The following is a 17,500-nucleotide window of genomic DNA, read 5'->3' as shown; positions in this document are numbered from 1 at the left end:
TGATGGCGTAGCAGACTGGGGATAACTGATGCAACTGCAGGGTCTTCTTCAGAAACAAATGCGCTCTGGCTATTGGAAGTGTCTGACTCGAGATATGCTGGGTTTTCCCTCGAGTGTGACATGTAGGGTGGGACAGGATCCAGACATGTAGAAGCAGCGCCATGCCAGGACTCCTTCTTATGTGCAGGAGTGTTCTAGTCACTGTCGTAGTGGACCAGGTAGCATATCAGTTCATATTTCACCTACAACCTGTGATTTGTCCTCAAATATAAACGCTACATTGGCCACAGGATGTCTAAATCACTTTAAGATTGAGATCTCACCGGCAAAAACATGATTCCTCTCACTGAACTCCCTGCTGTGGCGGAGTGTAACGTGGAGAAATGTTTCGAAATCCAATCATAGTACATCGGGGTATGATGAATATGGAAACTGCATAGGGACCGGTTTTTGATTTCCTCCTCCTCCTTCTTCTTCCTCCCTTCCATCCCAGAAAACCAGCTTCCTGTCAGAGGCCCAGTTTTCCGCCGCGTCACCTGAAACCCTGGACCCTCTCTTCAAATTCCACGAGACCATCGCTAAGGTAAGCTCAACGCTCCACTCTTTCCCGGAAAAATTCCCTCGCGACGCTGCCGAAAGAAATCGCTGTGGACTCACCCAGGGCCGCCGCCAGTTTGGCGGCAAAAGAAAAACAAACACTTACCAAGAGTGAAAAGCCTCCTAATTGGCAGACGCGGGGATGTGTGGAGGTATGGGTTTGCTGTAAAACCTTTTCATGCGGCGCCCAGCTATTTATTCTGCTGTGGCTGGAAGCCGGAGCCTGCCTCCAGGCTGGCAGGGCTGCCTAGCAGCTAACGTTGATATACAGGTTGCCTCCCACGTGCGCCCCGCCCCTCCATTCTCATGCAAAGAAGATGGCGAGCTTAAGTGTGAGTTGTGTGCGTGTCTCCCCCCCCCCCCCCCCTCCCCCCCTCCCCGTCGTGATGAAAGACGCGTTGGTGTCGCGGTAGCGTGCCGCTGTTAGGTGCTGGCTCATGTGTCGGAAGCTGGAAAGACGCACTCCGGCGACAGTGTTTGATGCGCTTAGAGTGTGCGCAGAGTCGTGGTCGAATGGAACCCGAGCTTGCGTGCGACAAAGAGGGGTTAGGTGGGGGTGTGTGTGTGGGTTGTGTGCGAGCGCATACGCGCGAGGAAGAGTTTTGGCGTGGGTGCGTGCTTGCGTGCGTGTATGAGAGAGGTGTATGGGGTGTGTGTGGATGTGCGTGTGCTTGCGTGTGTGTGCTTTGAGTGTCGTGCACACGCGTGTTTAAAGGGCCTCGGCGTTCCTCGGAGGCCACGCTTGCTTTCCTGAACGCCGGCGGCCCCTCCAGCTCCGCTCTTGTTCAGACGCTGATTGCCAAGCTGAATTCTGATTCGCGACAGCTCATTTTTCTCTCCACCTGCTCGTTGTCTTGCAGAGGACAGCACCTGGAGACGGAAGACCAAAACAAAAAGCTCCCACACATACAAAGGGAAACCACAAAGCTTTCAGTCACATTCTTCTGTTCATTGTGTGTGTCTGTGTGTGTGTGTGTGTGTGTGTGTGCGCCTGTGTGTCTCAACGAAAGCAAGGCCAGTGACATGACAGCCGAGGGAAATATGGCCTGTCGTTAAGACCTCTCCCTCATCACATCCTTGGAGATAATGTGAGGTGCCAGGAGTAATTTGTGTGGAGTAGTTAAGGAGAGCAGAGCAGAACAGAGGCAGGAGGAGGAGGAGGAGGGAGGAGGGGAGCTAAGGAGAGGAAATGAGAGGAGAGAAGAAGAGAGGAAAGCCAAGCCGAGAGGAGAAAAGCAAAGGGGGAGAGGACAGCACAGGGGAGCAGATGCGAGCAGAACAGAGGAGAGGGAGTAAAGCGGAGCACAGAAGAGATCATCAGAAGGAGAGAGAGATAAGCAGAGAGGAGAGGAGTTTGAAAGCAGAGCAGGACATAGAATGGCCCGGAACACGAGTGAGCCGGGGCCAGCACAATGGGCTGGGATGAGGAAGAACAGAGTGCAAATTATTAAGTTTCAGGAGATGTTGTTCCTCCAGCGGTTAAATATTCAGCCGGCGCGGCGGGCCGGCGCTGAACTCCGGAGTGAATTGGTCTTCAGGATCAGTTGAGTTCACCGGGGTTTGATTGTGAGAGCTGTCGGCAGTGATTCTGAATTCCGAGGACACGCCTGGCGATGTCAAAATATCCCCTTTTTCGTGGCGCAGTGGTAGGGAATCTAGACTGCATAACAAAGAGAGAGACTTCACTGGAAGGGAAGCACACATGCTGAGAGAGACACACGAACCTGCACACACAGGGCGAGTCACACGCACTCACCTCCACACACACACACACACACGCCACTCATCCTTAACACAACTCCACCACACAGATGTACCGGAATACCAGGACAGTCTCATGAGGGAAAACATCTCTCTCTCTCTCTCTCTCTCTCTCTCTCTCTCTCTCTCTCTCTCTCTCTCTCTCTCTCTCTCTCTCTCACACACTCTAAATTTCTGTCTCTCTCTCACTCTACATCTCTCTCTCTGTCTTCCATACACACACCGAACGCCCAACAGTAATGTCAGGAAGACTTTGAAGAGAGAGGGAAGAGGAGGGGGAGGTGCTATCAGGGGAGCGCTCCAGATCTCAAGGGATGACAGCCTGTGTGTGTGATTCACAGCTGGCACATCCTCACAGTCACGCCCAATCAAACCCAACATCACCCTCAAACTCCACGCAAACTAGCAAGCTGGGTGTCTCTAACACGAGACCCCACACTCTCATGTGTTTCTCATCCATGCCTGGAGGAAACTAGTTTGTGTGTGTGTGTGCGCAGGCGCATACGCGAGTGTTTGTGCCTGTGTGTGTGTGTGTGTGTGTGTGTGTGTGAGTACTTTGTTGCATGTGACCAAGCAGTGATTCATACCCGAGTTGTCCGTAACCTATACGCTAATTCCTGACTAGTTCAAGGTCTCAAGCCTATAACATGTGTTCTTCATCTGAGTCACCATCGGTACATATAGAACACTTGGAAGACCTCTGTCCAGTCTCCATCAGACAAGATTGAAGGCTATATTTCACACAACAATTCTTCTTCTAGCTCACAAAGACCTAGAAACATACATTATATTTCACATTACTGTACCTTGAACCAAAGGCAATGGAAGAACATGTAAGAATACAATGTTTAATACTTTTATACTTTCTTTAAACCAGGGTCCTTAACAATTCTTTTCAAAAGTGTGTTACATAGGACCCTGTGAGCTTTAGTATGATTGGACCAAAGTTCTGGCCTGTGTACTGTCTGGCCACAAAGTAGAACATCATTGAGTTAGTGTTTCTCCATCCAAACAAACCCCATTCAAATAGATCCCACTCATATAGCACCCTGTCATACACAGCATGTGTTATTCCTCTGGAAAACCTCTCAGAGTGTTGATTAGTGCGTTCAGTCAGTCTGGGGACATTGTTGTGCCATTTAGGTGCATTAGTTTAAAGCAATGTGATTCCGGGGGGCGAAGTGTTGTGTATTTGACATGCATTAGTTCAATGCCATGAATTTCTGGGGACATTTGTGTATTCGATTAGCTGCATTAGTCAAATGCACTGGGGCAAACGAGGGGCTCGTTTAAGCACTCCAGACATCCCTGTTTCCGTGTGACAGAAAGCTTTTTCATTACGATCACTGGTGGAAAAACAGGAAACTTCAGACAAGACGTTTATTTCGTTGTAATAAAGCAATGCGGGACAATTTACAAGCAATCCTACAGTTAATATCTGACAGATCTATTTGATTTTTGTATTATTACTATCGGTTACAGGCAAACAGCTACAAACTCAACAGTCACTTTCACTCGTGAGTCTGCCTGGAAGCCCCCCACTCCCCCCTCCACCCCCGTCTCCATGGACCAGTCTGGCATTGTTAGGCCAGTTGCCGGGGGAGCTCCACCATCCCTCTCCTCATTTGTCATGTGTGGTTTTGTCCACGGCTGGGGAAATAGGAGGGGAGAGGGGGGGGCTTTGGCATGGGGAGACGTTCACTGGGCTGAGGGTAAAGGGGGGAGAGGACAGAGGAGGGAGAGGAGGAGAGAGAGGATATGGGAAGGGGAGGGGGAGGACAGGGGTGGGGGAAGGGGAGACAGTACTGGGGGAGGAGGAGGGGGAGACAGGGGTGGCCAGGCTCCTTGCTGTGGCTCCTTCTTCAAGCACGCTGTGCCTGGTCCCACTCCCCCTCATGCTGGCACCCCAGCCTGGCATCGATCACACAGGCTCCCAGACCCTCATCCACTCCATCACCCAGACCAGCTGCACACTCTGCTCACTCACAGTACTCTGGGCCTTACACACCCAGCCTAACTCCCCCCTGAACACTAACCCTACACACTAAGGGGACACCCTTCCTGGGTTTGGGGTGGCTGCAAGAGGTATCGTCTCGTGCTGGGCACCCAGGCTGTGCCTGAACTAGCTGATATTAAGATAAAAGAGACAGAGAGAGAGGGGAGGGGCGGGGGAGGGTGGGTGTGTGGGGGAGACGAAGGGAGGGAGGCAGAGAGAGAGAGAGAGAGAGAGAGAGAGAGAACAGAGAGAGAGAGAGAGAGACGCATGAGAGAACGCGTGGGAATGTGGAGTGATGGAGACAAACTGTCATGCATCCACTCACTCATGGAACCTCCAGCTGATGAAGACGGAGGGAAGGAGGGAAGGAGGGAGGGAGGGAGGGAGGGAGGGAGGGAGGGAGGGAGGGAGGGAGGGAGGGAGGGAGGGAGGGAGGGAGGGAGGGAGGGAGGGAGGGAGGGAGGGAGGGAGGGAGGGAGGGAGGGAGGGAGGGAGGGAGGGAGGGAGGGAGGGAGGGAGGGAGGGAGGGGAGAAGAGAAAGAGAAGAGAAGATAGTGTGCAGAGGGGAGAAGAAAACAGAGAGAGGAGGGGAAGGAAAGTGAGATGAGAGCCTATTTAATGTTACCGCGTCAACACAAACAGGACAGCACACCAGAGAGCATCTCGCGGTGTTAATGCATAGTTTAAACCAATCCGATGCTCTCATCTCCCATCTCTTCAAATGTGCAGGGTTCAGTGTCAGGCCTGGAGACTTGATTTAGGATTCAAGGGATGTCAGTCTGGAGACTTGTCTGTCAGAGACTATGGGCCTGGAGTGGGGAAATGTTTGTGCCGGGGGATGGGAGTGCATATGTGTGTGTGTGTGTGTGTGTGTGTGTGTGCTCCAGAGACTAGACTGACAGTCAGGGGATGTGTGTGCACTGCAGTGTGGTGGGTCGTCAAACAGAGTGACAGAGAGAGAGAGAGAGAGAGAGAGAGAGAGAGAGAGAGAGAGAGAGAGAGAAAGAGACAGAGACAGAGACAGAGACAGAGACAGAGACAGAGACAGAGACAGAGACAGAGACAGAGACAGAGACAGAGACAGAGACAGAGAGAGAGAGAGAGAGAGAGAGAGAGAGAGAGAGAGAGAGAGAGAGAGAGAGAGAGAGAGAAGCCTGAAGTCAACACGATGACAGAGTTACGGCATCTTCTGGAAGGCCACACCTGTACATCTCTATCTTTCTTTTCTTCCTCCGAGTGCAACCTCTCCCTCTCTGTTTTCTCTCTGACTTTCGTTGAAAAAACTGAAATGTCCTTTTAAGTCAAGACCGTATGCAGTCGTTTTATCACAGCAGTCACTCAAGACAAGGATAAAAAGTGCTCTGAATGTGGAGCCCTGAGAAAAATGGTCGGTGACATTTGGTGAAATCAGTTTAAAGGGAGTTAAGTTAGCTTGTTTTAGTTTAGGGTTATGTTAGGTTATGTTAGGCTACATTACGTTAGGGTTAAGTTTGATTAGTGGTGAGTTAGTTTACCTTAGGTCAGGTTCGTAGGTTTTTACAAGCAATGTTATTAAATGAAATACATGAGAAACGTTTCACAAAAACCATTTCACTAACACTAGTTACCATGGAGATTCCTCACCCTCTTATCGCGACGGGTGTGAACAGGAGTTTTCATTTGGATCAAACCTTATCTCCTGTCGAAGACACCGGTTATCAGGTTCAAATGTGTGTTGTACCACCTAAAGGGTATAAGATAAGAACCCCACACTTTGGCTCTATCACCTCCCACAGTCCTAACCCAGAGGCTTTTCTCACAATCAAACACGTTCGCACACACAACAGCCTTCTCGGGCGCCAACACGGGTCGATAGCGAACCGCAAACACAGAACCCTGAAGGTCAAAGCACTGTATGGATGGAAGTGCGCATACAGTGCGGTGTGTGAGGACGTACTGTATCCCCGCGCTCGCCAACGTGAGATCGTATCGTGTCTTCAAAGCTTGGACTCCTTCACCCGAATGCGTTCCTCTCAGCCTGGGGGGCTGAGAGGAACTGCTCAGTGGATTCCCTGTTCCTGTTGCTCGCATGCTTGGCAGGCAGGTGCAGTCAGTAGTGACTGCACCTCGTTCTCCACACTAATAGAAAGTGACGATTAATATTCGTCTGGGGTTCCTCAGTCAGACCGGCTTCTCTAATTGTCATTTATTGGTTTCTTTGTCGGGGCTGTCATGTGTGTCTGTACTCTCTCTCTTCCTCTCATTCTCTCTCTCTCTTCCTCGCACCTTCCCTCTCTCCCTCTCTCTTCCCCCTTTCTCTCTGTCTCTCTGACCACCTCTCACTCACTCACACTCTGTCTCTCTCTCTCTCTCTCTCTCTCTCTCTCTCTCTCTCTCTCTCTCTCTCTCTCTCTCTCTCTCTCTCTCTCTCTCTCTCTCTCTCTCTCTGTCAGGTCTGCCATGTGTAATTCTCCAAGATGTTCATTAAACAAGCCTCACCATAGTAAACTGGCTGTTGATATCTTCTCCTTCTCTGTCTGGGCACGTTCCTGCATGTTCCGCTTCTCTGCCCTCTCTTTTGTCGTCCTCCTCCGCGAGGACTTTGTCACAAAAGAACATAATTCAGCCTCGGCTTTTCCACTTAATGACTGAACACTCCCAAAAAACGTGGCGACGTTTGAAAATGGCACTTAATGCCATGAGATAACCACAAGGGCCATTTTTGGACGAAAGGAGAGGAATCATCCTGGCGTGGTGGGTCTCAGGGCGGAAGCCACGCTCTGTCACCAGTGGCAGACATCGGCAGGAATTCCACACATCCGCTCACGTCCGACAAATCCGCAGGAGTTGCGGTTCCTCTCGTTGGAACCCAGGTGGATCTTCTGGGCTTTGACTGATTTCGATTACCCCCCCCCCCCACACACACACACACACACAAACACACACACGTGGGGCGTTCCTCTCAGCTGGGGATGATGGGAAACACGTCGCAGCTCCACGTCTCTCCAGCTTGACCCAGACAGGGCAGCTCCACGTCTGTCCAGCTTGACCCAGACAGGGCAGTCCACGTCTGTCCAGCTTGACCCAGACAGGGCAGTCCAAGTCTGTCCAGCTTGACCCAGACAGGGCAGCTCCACATCTGTCCAGCTTGACCCAGACAGGGCAGTCCACGTCTGTCCAGCTTGACCCAGACAGGGCAGTCCATGTCTGTCCAGCTTGACCCAGACAGGGCAGCTCCACGTCTGTCCAGCTTGACCCAGACAGGGCAGCTCCACGTCTGTCTAGCTTGACCCAGACGGCCAAGGGGCCGTGCAGGGGACAAGGACACAGGAAGTGGGCTGAGGAAATCAGCGCAGAGGCCCCTGCTCCGGCTCCATTAGATGAAGGGGACAAGGAGACTGACGAAGGAGATGAGGGAGAGAGTTGGGACTTAGCCTCTGTCGGGGTGCAACACTCACCTAGGCTATGTGTCTTGGAAGTGGGTAAGAAAAAGTGTATGTGTATGCCACTCAGACCCCTTAGTTTAAACAGGCCAGTTTATAGGAGCCTAATATCCAACATGACGAGTTGTCAGCGAGTCATTTCTCTCTGACACACTGAGCTGAAGGGTGGTGTGTGAATGAGACTTGACTCCAGCACCGTCGGCTTGACGGCCGTCGTCATGGAAGCGGGGTCATTTGACGCCGAGCGACGTGCGTCTTGAGGGATGTGGAGGGATGTCTCTGTCCCGTGAACCGGGCTCACCGCTGCCTGGCCTGGCTCGGCCCGGCCCGGCCTGGCTCGGCGCACGCAGCCTCATCCATCACTGTCCAGGACCCTGTCTCCTGGACCTGTGGTCTGGAACGCCAGCGCGCCCTGACAGCGTCGCGGAGAGATCTTGAACCGCTCTGCTCTGGTTCTGCTTCTGAAGGGATCTGGTGCTGTCTGTAGCGGGCGTCTAGACCACGTCTGTCTGGGGTTTTGTCTGTCTGGGTTGGGTACTTTCCCCGCATCCTCAGTCTACGTATTCAGATGGGTCAGGACGGTCGGAATTCCTTTGGATCCATGTGAGTAGCCTTAGGGCCGGATGTTTGGTTGTCAGGTTTTGTTGTAGTCCGTAGTAGATTAGCTTCCCTCTCTTCATATCTGGGGTTCAGCCTCTGTGTCTGCCCTCTGATTCTTACACTTGCGCATGTCTTTTGATGCTGTTTGTTCTTGTTAATTATTGTTCAGGATCAAGCCTCAGGGTGCTGTGATGCACAGACATAGCTCCTCTGGATGTCGCCTAGTAACGCCGCCAATTACTCTCCCTCTCTCTCTCTCTCTCTCTCTCTCTCTCTCTCTCTCTCTCTCTCTCTCTCTCTCTCTCGCTCTCTCTCTCTCTCTCTCCCTCGCTCTCTCTCTCTCTCTCGCTGTCTCTCTCTGTCTCTCTCTCTTTCTCTCAGCCAGAGAGCCTCCAGTGTTTTCTGTCCCACAAAAGCCAATTAAGAGAGCCTGAGTTGCATTTAGAATGAGATGAAATGCCACTTTAATTGAAATTGTTAAAAGATATATGCAGACCTAAACCCTCATCATGAGTTCAACCTCTCCCTCTGCTCCACGGGGCATGTTTGTGATGTGTGTGTGTAAGACAGTGAGAAAGACCAAGGCATGATATTAATAACCCCTTCTGTGATAAATCATTACCATTGTACCATAGCACATCTCTCAATAAGACCCTGAACTCAAACCAGCAGAGATTCTTCATTGTTTTGTTCTTTTTATAGTTTAGGAGTTTACCAATGTTCTTCTCATCAATATGTTTTTGTTACAGTTGGCTCATATTAATTATGAATAACATATCATGAATTCTAGTCAATACACACTTAAATACAGTTAGATGTATTATTAGGAAATATGATTCAGAGTCTGTGCCTCCAGCATAGACTCTGCTGGGAGTCGTTGTACTGAAGTTAAAGCTTAGTAAAGAGGGCTCTCTTCCTGTCTACAGAGAATGACTAAGGACTTCATGGAGAGTCGCATTGAACTCTCGCTAACTTCCCTCTCCCCCCCCTAGCCCCTTTGAAAAATGCTGTCAGGTCCAGTATGAACCTCATAACAACTCCAGTAGTTCTCCACAGGATAGGAACACCCCAACTCTCATCAAACAACCTGCCAACTGCCATCCCATCGCCCTCACACACTCTCTCTCTCTCTCTCTCTCTCTCTCTCTCTCTCTCTCTCTCTCTCTCTCTCTCTCTCCCCCCTCTTGCCTTAAAGCCCTCTGCAGCCTCCCAAGTCACCCCTCCCCCCCCCCCCCCCCCCCCCCCCCAAGTCACCCCTCCCCCCCCCCCCCCCGGTGGTCTTGTGGGGGTACGGCGTAGCCGTCCTTCCAGTGAACCCCTCCCTCCCTTCCGGAGCGAGCCAAGGGACTGTATGTTTCTTTCATGGTGGGCACAAAGACCATTTTGATCCCTCTAATATGGAGCCCTCCTCGGAGGAAACTGGGACAGAGGGGGCTGGATCACAGCCCTGGCGCGGCCCAGATTCAAACTGCCATCCAGCATTTAAAAGTGCGTCCTTCACCGTGAAACGGTAGGAGAGCGAGCGTGTTCACTCGCTGGTGCATCCCTCTAACTGGCCTGTGAGATCTCGTCGGAGGACACTTGTTTTGAAAGTGTTTAGGAGAAGGATGAACGCAACCCCTCAGGGATATGAATACGTCAAAATTCCGCTTTTTGTTGACTTTTTACCACACACGTGCTTCTCATGGCTTTCTCTGATGTGACACAATCAAATTTCCCTCATAACACATTTTTCTGAACATATTAAAGGCGATTTCTTCCGGCTGTTGAAAGCACCCAGCATTCCACCCTTCTCTACCTTTACCGGATCTCCTGATCTTCTTGTTTGGTGTGCAAACGCTCCGAACCCGCTCTGATATCCAGCAGCACACTTTCGCGTCAGCCCCAATCTGTCCGCTTTATGACGAGTGTGTTTGTCTTTTAACCCCTCACACACTCGAACGCACCATCTGCCGGGGTAATGAATTTACATTAGAGATGCCAGACTCTGCCCACATTCAATCATCAAGGTGAGATATCGCACACAGCGCAGGGGGAGAGAGCAGCCATGGATGTCTGATTGTTTAACAATAAAACGATGGCCTGAGAGACCCGCACTTAAATAAAAAAAAAGGCCTTCCGGTGAGTTCCGCTCAGTAAGCCTTTGTGGGGCCTGTGTAGATAAAAAGGCGCGGGCAGACCACAACTCAAACACACGTTAACCCTCTCACGCACGCCTGCCTGGCTTACAGGACCTGAATCCCAATGAGGGCCTCGGGTGCAACACACACATATGGCACGCTCACGCACAGCACACATACCTCAGGCACACACACGCACACACACACACTCAAGGGACATTGAACTGTGGCTGACCTCGCACTTTGATTCCTCCTGTCTAGTTTATTCAGTCAGTTAGTATTAATAGTAGTAGTGGTAGTGCACATTTATTTGAGACTATATTAACAATTGATACAAACAGTTTAGGGCCTGGTGCTGAATCAACCTCGTACAAATGGAGGAGAGGACATGAGGGAAGGCAGCTGTGCGCTGTTGAAGCACGCCCCTCTGCCCTGTTTTGAAGCTCCATAGACACCTGTCATTATCTTCTCTCATTCCTGGGGTCATCTCAAGACACTACCTAGTATGGCCTCCTCCGCACATGGTACAAAGTCAGTCGTCAGATGAGTGTTTTTCTCAAAGGACGGGAGAAAGAGATGATTTGATAGTTCAAGACGGTGTTGTTGTTTGGGATGTGGACCAGAATGCGGGGATGGAGGGAATTCTTTTGCCAGCTCAGAAGTATCCGTTTGTCGTGAAAGTCTACAGTTTAAGCTCTCAGGCACACAAGTATAATCTCAGCTAAATGTTTGTACAGCACATATAACCGACTGCAATTCTAACTCATCTAATGCAGCTAAATGCATTTGCAGAAGGTTTGTCCATAATACATGTTTGACTACTGCAAAATATATATAAATAAATAGAAAGCACACTTGGTTCTGTTAGAGGAAATGCAGAATGAGTAAATCTCCCCAAGCTGTTTGTGGAGAGGCTTGCTGTCATGAGGAACTGTACACGGGTGTACTCCACCATCTGTTCACCAGCCAACTCCTTCGATATGTGAGAAGATGTCTCCCAACCCTGGGCTATCCTTCTCGGTGATTAACGGGCAACATTAGTAAATGTGTACATTGCGACGGTGCATGACCGGCGAGTTGGTTCGATGTTGCTGGCGTGGCAGAGAAGTGGCCCGGCCAGTGACTTTGGGGGTTAAATGACTTGGGGGTTACATATCCCACACAACAAAGTGCTGCCTTTTAAAAGTATTTTTACTGGCCCTGAAATTCAATTATAGAAGCAAGTACAGTGGGTTCTTAGTGGCTTTAAATTGCATTCATTTTCTCTCTGCCAAGTTTATATCAGTTGCGGCTAGACCAGAGCCGGTAGCTGTGCCCTCACATATATATGAAATAGTTTTAATTAGACATGGGTGCTGAGCGGGGGAAGCAGTGAACTGCAACCCCCATGATTCACCTGGCCAGAGGAGGCAAATCGCCGGGGGCTCTCTCACGGCGCTTTCTCTGAAAAATGAAATGAGCAGCCGACCAATTTGCCTTTTGGGGATCGAATCCTCGTCAGGCAGGTTGAGTCACACCTCCTCCTCGCAGCGAGAAAAACGCCTCAGGAAGCTGTAAACACTGCCCCCTCATAAACACCCGTAGAGCACAGAATCACGAGACAAAAAACCAAAAACACCTCCTATCTTTGCACTTTGGTCCAAGACACAGGGTTTAAATAATGGTAATAAATGCATTTTCTTGTAGCAGAAAATGTGAGGAGAAGGGGGGGGGGGGGGGAATGTGTCTGTGATGGACTCCCTGGTATGTCTGTGCCTGGTGCAGTGTTTCCTAGCATGACGTTACGTAACCATAGGTAGGGTTTATTTATAAAACGGACCCAGGAACTGTGTGTGCTGAACCAGTGGAGACCTAATGCCTTGGGGAACGACGCGAGGCACAGAGAGAATCTGGATGTTTGTTCAGAAGCGCGGACAAGCTGGATGAAATGTCTTACTCGCTCTTTCGGTTTCCCTCTCTCTTTATCTCCTCCTCCCCCTCACTCTCCCGTTCTCGCCCACCCTCTGTCTTGCTCTCCCTTCCCTCTCCACCCTTTCCACTTCTCTCACTATCTCCCCGCTTGTGGAGAGATGGCCAATCAATAAATACTCTTGCTGTTTGCTCGTATTAACCAACTGTATTGGTACAGTGTTCATCCACACCCACATCCAAAGTATGCCAGTTTGTGTGTGTTTGCATTGGTGTGTGTGTGAGTGTGTGCTTGTGTGTTGACCTCTAAAGAGGTTTAACGCTGCAGGAGAGACAAATCGCCTCGACAGGACCAGGCCGCGCCTGCAGTCTTATCGGTGCGGGCTGCTGTGAGTCAGTATTCACCTCTCAGTCACACACACACAGCGCCTGGCTAAGCTGCTCATCTCCTAGGGAGCCCTCTGCTGTTGGAAGTACAGGCTAGTCCTCCAGCTCTCCCTCCCTCCCGCTTCTCTCTTGCCCTCGTCCTCTTCTCCTTCCCTCATTACTTGAGGATCCCCCTCTTTCTTTACCTTCCTGTCATCCGTTTACGTTTACTCCCTCCCTCCCCCTCTCTCTCTCTCTCTCTCTCTCTCTCTCTCTCTCTCTCTCCCTCTCTCCCTCTCTCTCTCTGGCTGTTGTTTCCTCCAGTGCCCGACCGCCCTCCAGCCCTCCCTCTCTGTAATGTACACAAATGTATTCCCCTGCAAAAGCCCTGCAGTCTCTGGCCAGTGCCTGGGTACTGGAGGACACTGGCCTGGTTTAACCCAGACTCAGGTTGGTGACAGCTAGTCAGGGCTAGGTAAGCTGCCTCCCCTTCACTGCTAATGGGGGGGCGAGGGGGGGGGGTCGAACCTAGCCAATCAAATCCCTTAGTTACTTAGCTAAAGCCCAGTGTTCAGGTTATAAGCCTATACTGCTTCTTCCAGCCCCATCCACTGCGCCGTGCAGGGTAATATGAATGTGTGCTGTACCACAACAAACCCCAACAATACACAGAGACGGTCCACAAAACACAGAGTTGTTTTATGTTGACAACTAATGTAGTCCGTCACCACTGTGTTTTATGCTTCAGTTTTATACAACGCTGAAGAACAGAATGGAAATCGACCCTGCTCCCTCTTTCTGTTCTGTCTTCTCTCATTCCCTCCCTTGTCAGATTGCCTTACCCTCATTGTCCGTTTCTCTCTCTCTCCTTTTCTCCCTCTCGTTATTTCTATCCCCCGTTCTATTTCTCACTCTATTTCTCATGTTCTTCCTCCCTCTCTCTCACCTTCCCCTTCTCTCTCTCTCTCTCTCTCTCTCTCTCTCTCTCTCTCTCTCTCTCTCTCTCTCTCTCTCTCTCTCTCTCTCTCTCTCTCTCTCTCTCTCTCTCTCTCTCTCTCTCTCTCTCTCTCTCTCTCTCTCTCTCTCTCTCTCTCTCTCTCTCACCTTCCCCTCTCTCTCACCTTCCCCCCTCTCTCTCTCTCTCTCTCTCTCTCACCTTCCCCTCTCTCTCTCTCTCTCACCTTCCCCCTTCTCTCTCTCTCTCTCTCTCTCTCTCTCTCTCTCTCTCTCTCTCTCTCTCTCTCTCTCTCTCTCTCTCTCTCTCTCTCTCTCACCTTCCCTCTCTCTCTCTCTCTCACCTTCCCCCCTCTCTCTCTCTCTCTCTCTCTCTTTATATATATATATATATATCTATTTCTCTCTCTCACACCCTCTCTCTCTCTCTCACCAACTACCTCTCACTCTTACTTACTCTCACCATTTCTTTCTCTCTCCGTTGCCTCTCTCTCCTCCCTCTCTTTCTCCCATTCTCTCTCTCTCATTCTCTGCCAAGGATCCAGAAATAAGGTCATAAATAAGAAATCAACGGCCTTCTCTGTCCTGGTACATTACACAGGTTTGACGTATGCTTTCTGCAGTATTATTACTCACTGGGTTCAAATCAATGCTCTAATCTCCCGCCCCCCCCCCCCCCCCTCCCCTGTGATGGATTTCTCCAGCAGCAGTTCTTACCACTACAGGCCATTTAATAAACACTAGGAAAGTAGTGAAGAACGGAGGGGCAGCCGCTGAATGTTAAAATCCACAGGGCCCAAGCAGTACGGATGTGAAAGCACTTGTTGTTGTTTACCTGGATGCGATCCACTGTGCGTGTCTGTCCTGTTGGGGGGTTTGTTCATTCGTGTGGGGCTGTCGAATGACTCCGCGGAGCACAAAAAGCTTTGGGAAATGGAAAAGTAAGACAGGAACACTAACACTTGATGACGGAACGGTGTTTTAGGATCGAAGAGCACATCCAGCCGCACGAACACAACGGTTTAAACAGAACATGTCATGCATCAAAAGCCCTGTGATTCTACCTTTTGTCTTTCTCTTTGGCTCTCTCTGTCCACCCATGGTCTCTCTTTCTCTCTCTTTAACTCTCTCTCTTGGCCTCTCTCCCTCTCCCCTGGCCCCCTTCTCTCTCCCTCTCTCCCCTGGCCTCTCTCCCTCTCCCCCGGCCCCCCTCTCTCTCCCTCTCCCCCGGCCCCCCTCTCTCTCCCTCTCCCCTGGCCCCCCTCTCTCTCCCTCTCTCCCCTGGCCTCTCTCCCTCTCCTCCGGCCCCCCTCTCTCTCCCTCTCCCCCGGCCCCCCTCTCTCTCCCTCTCCCCCGGCCCCCCTCTCTCTCCCTCTCCCCCGGCCCCCCTCTCTCTCCCTCTCCCCGGCCCCCCTCTCTCTCCCTCTCTCCCCTAGCCTCTCTCCCTCTCCTCCGGCCCCCCTCTCTCTCCCTCTCTCCCCGGCCTCTCTCCCTCTCCTCCGGCCCCCCTCTCTCTCCCTCTCTCCCTGGCCTCTCTCACCCTCCCTCTCTCCCCTGGCCCTCTCCCTCTCTCTGTCTCCATTCCTGAGCACAGAGCATGGGTCCACCTACAGTTCCACTCCTCTCATCTCCAGCATTGACCGGCACCCTCCGCTGACCCCTGCCTGTGGTTGAGCCTGCACTCTGGGCATCTCCCAGGTCGGGGGGCTGGGCGGGGCCGTGTCCACCCACTAGTTATCCCTTCACCCCCCTGGCCTGCCCCGCAGCCCCCCTCCCTCCCTCTCTCTGCCCCCCCCCCCTCTCTTTCACCCCCTCTCTCAAAGGGCAGGGTGGACCCCTTAGTGACAGGGTCAGCGGTCCACTATTGGTGTGTGTGTGTGTGCATTCTTGCTTACGTGTGTGTGGTGGTATTGTGTGCTCGTGGTGGTAGTGTGCATGTGTGTGTGTGTGGTTATAGTGTGTGTGTGTGTGTGTGTGGTTGTAGTGTGTGTGTGTGGTTGTAGTGTGGGCATGCGTGTGTGTGTGCATGCGCGTGCGTGCGTGCGTGTGTGTGTGTGTGTGTGTGTTTGTGTGTGGTTGAGCAGTCTGACTGAAGTCTCAGGGTGAGAGACTGCAGTGCTCATACAGACACAGCCAATTGTCTTCTGGGCCGACGCCATGACAGGTCAGCTGGAAGACTCGCCCAGCTGAGAACTGACCTTACCTCATTCTGGTCACACACACACACACACACACACAGTGAATACAGATGCTACCTGACTGCTCAGTTGCAATGAGGTGCTGTCACGTCTTGGAGGTGTGTAATCACGTCTACATCTGATCAGCCTATAAAAATGAAGTTATAAAAAAAAAAAGTGTCCCTTTCCAAATGTTAAAAAGGACGTCAAACAGGCGTTCCTTTGGTGACTTAATAAGCGCAGCTTGTTCAGGCAGGGCAATCGGGCAGCGCCATTTATCATGTATGTGTCGTATCGAGGAGGCAGGGAGCGCTTCCCTTAGATCATCCACTCCGCCAAAGTAAATCTACATGTCCATGTCATGTAACAATAAATGCTCCAATCGAATACGTGATCGTCTTTGACTGAACAAACCCCAAACATGACCGTGTCGTTCCAGATGACCGCCGAGGCTGTGCTGCGATTGGTCAACGACCCGGTCCTCCCCTTCTACCCTCTGGACATCGCGCTGGACGTCCAGAACAAACTCAAAGGTACTTGACCGGCCCTGAGCCGCTGGAGCCAGAGACAGCTTCACCGCTCTGGACATGCTGTTCCAGGGTTGTCTGGAAACAAACTCATCACTCTCTCGTCGGAGGAGAATGGGAGAGGAGGGATTGTGTTGCTTCCCAGCGACAATCTGTCCTTCCAGTGACTGTTCTTATTCATGCCGTGATGATAGGACGGAAAAAAACGGGATGTTCTGGTGCGCAAGGCGTCATGCGCACGCAAACAGACGGAGATTGATTCAGGACCATGTCCTCTGCAGGGAGACGCGAGCCTGGCCTCTCTGTGCTCCTAAGAGCATGCGGGCTGTGCGTGAGGAGGCATTGTGCTCTTGTGGCGATGCAGTGACATAACTCATCCATGATGTCCAGCCACCCAGCCTGCCAGCCAGCCAGGGAGTGCACACACACACACACACACACAAACACGCGCGCATGCGTCATACATACATCAACACGTGCAGAGATATCCATTCTGTACTGAGACACACACACACAGCGTCACATGTGCAAGCTCACCGACGCACTTTCTAAAGTCCTGAATGCACACACACACCATCCCTCACACACACACACACCATCCTACACACACACCATCCTACACACACACCATCCTACACACACACCATCCTACACACACACACCATCCTACACACACACACCATCCTACACACACACCATTCTACACACACACACCATCCCACACACACAGCCCTCTGCTGGCTCTCTCAGCTCTCCCATAAGGATGATTGAGAGGTGGATCATCTGTTTAGGGGGACGTATCGATCGCCTCCATCACGCCCTGCGGCTCCCAGGACAGTGACCTTGATTTCTGCATTTGTAAAATTCAAATCAGAAGACGGTCATCTTTCTTTCCCTCCTTCCAGCCTTGGGGGGGAGGACGGCAGCCCCACCCCCCCTGCCTGTCACAGGGGGCAGGGGGGGGTGGGGGTGCGGGGGGGGGGGGGCAGGGAGATACAAGGGCAGAACAAACAGTAGTGACTGTACCGCTACTTGTCAACGACAGTTAAAAAAGGGGGGTTTGTTTTCAGGG

The 17,500-nt window shown here is 51.5% G+C and overlaps 1 protein-coding gene across 1 annotated transcript in view; it reads left to right on the top strand.

Annotated features, from left to right (window-relative positions):
- naaladl2 (N-acetylated alpha-linked acidic dipeptidase like 2) overlaps positions 1–17,500 on the top strand; it is a 93,727-nt gene that overhangs the window by 66,206 nt on the left and 10,021 nt on the right. The window contains exons 11-12 of the mRNA XM_084675752.1: positions 494–583; positions 16,341–16,434. Coding sequence (XP_084531878.1) covers positions 494–583; positions 16,341–16,434 — 184 coding nt within the window. The remainder of the gene's footprint in view (positions 1–493; positions 584–16,340; positions 16,435–17,500) is intronic.

This window comes from Hypomesus nipponensis, chromosome 16 (assembly GCF_054491055.1).
Source record: "Hypomesus nipponensis isolate SF chromosome 16, ASM5449105v1, whole genome shotgun sequence".
NCBI lineage: Eukaryota > Metazoa > Chordata > Actinopteri > Osmeriformes > Osmeridae > Hypomesus > Hypomesus nipponensis.
Note: the sequence above shows the minus strand (reverse complement) of the source record. Positions and strands in the feature narration are given on the sequence as shown.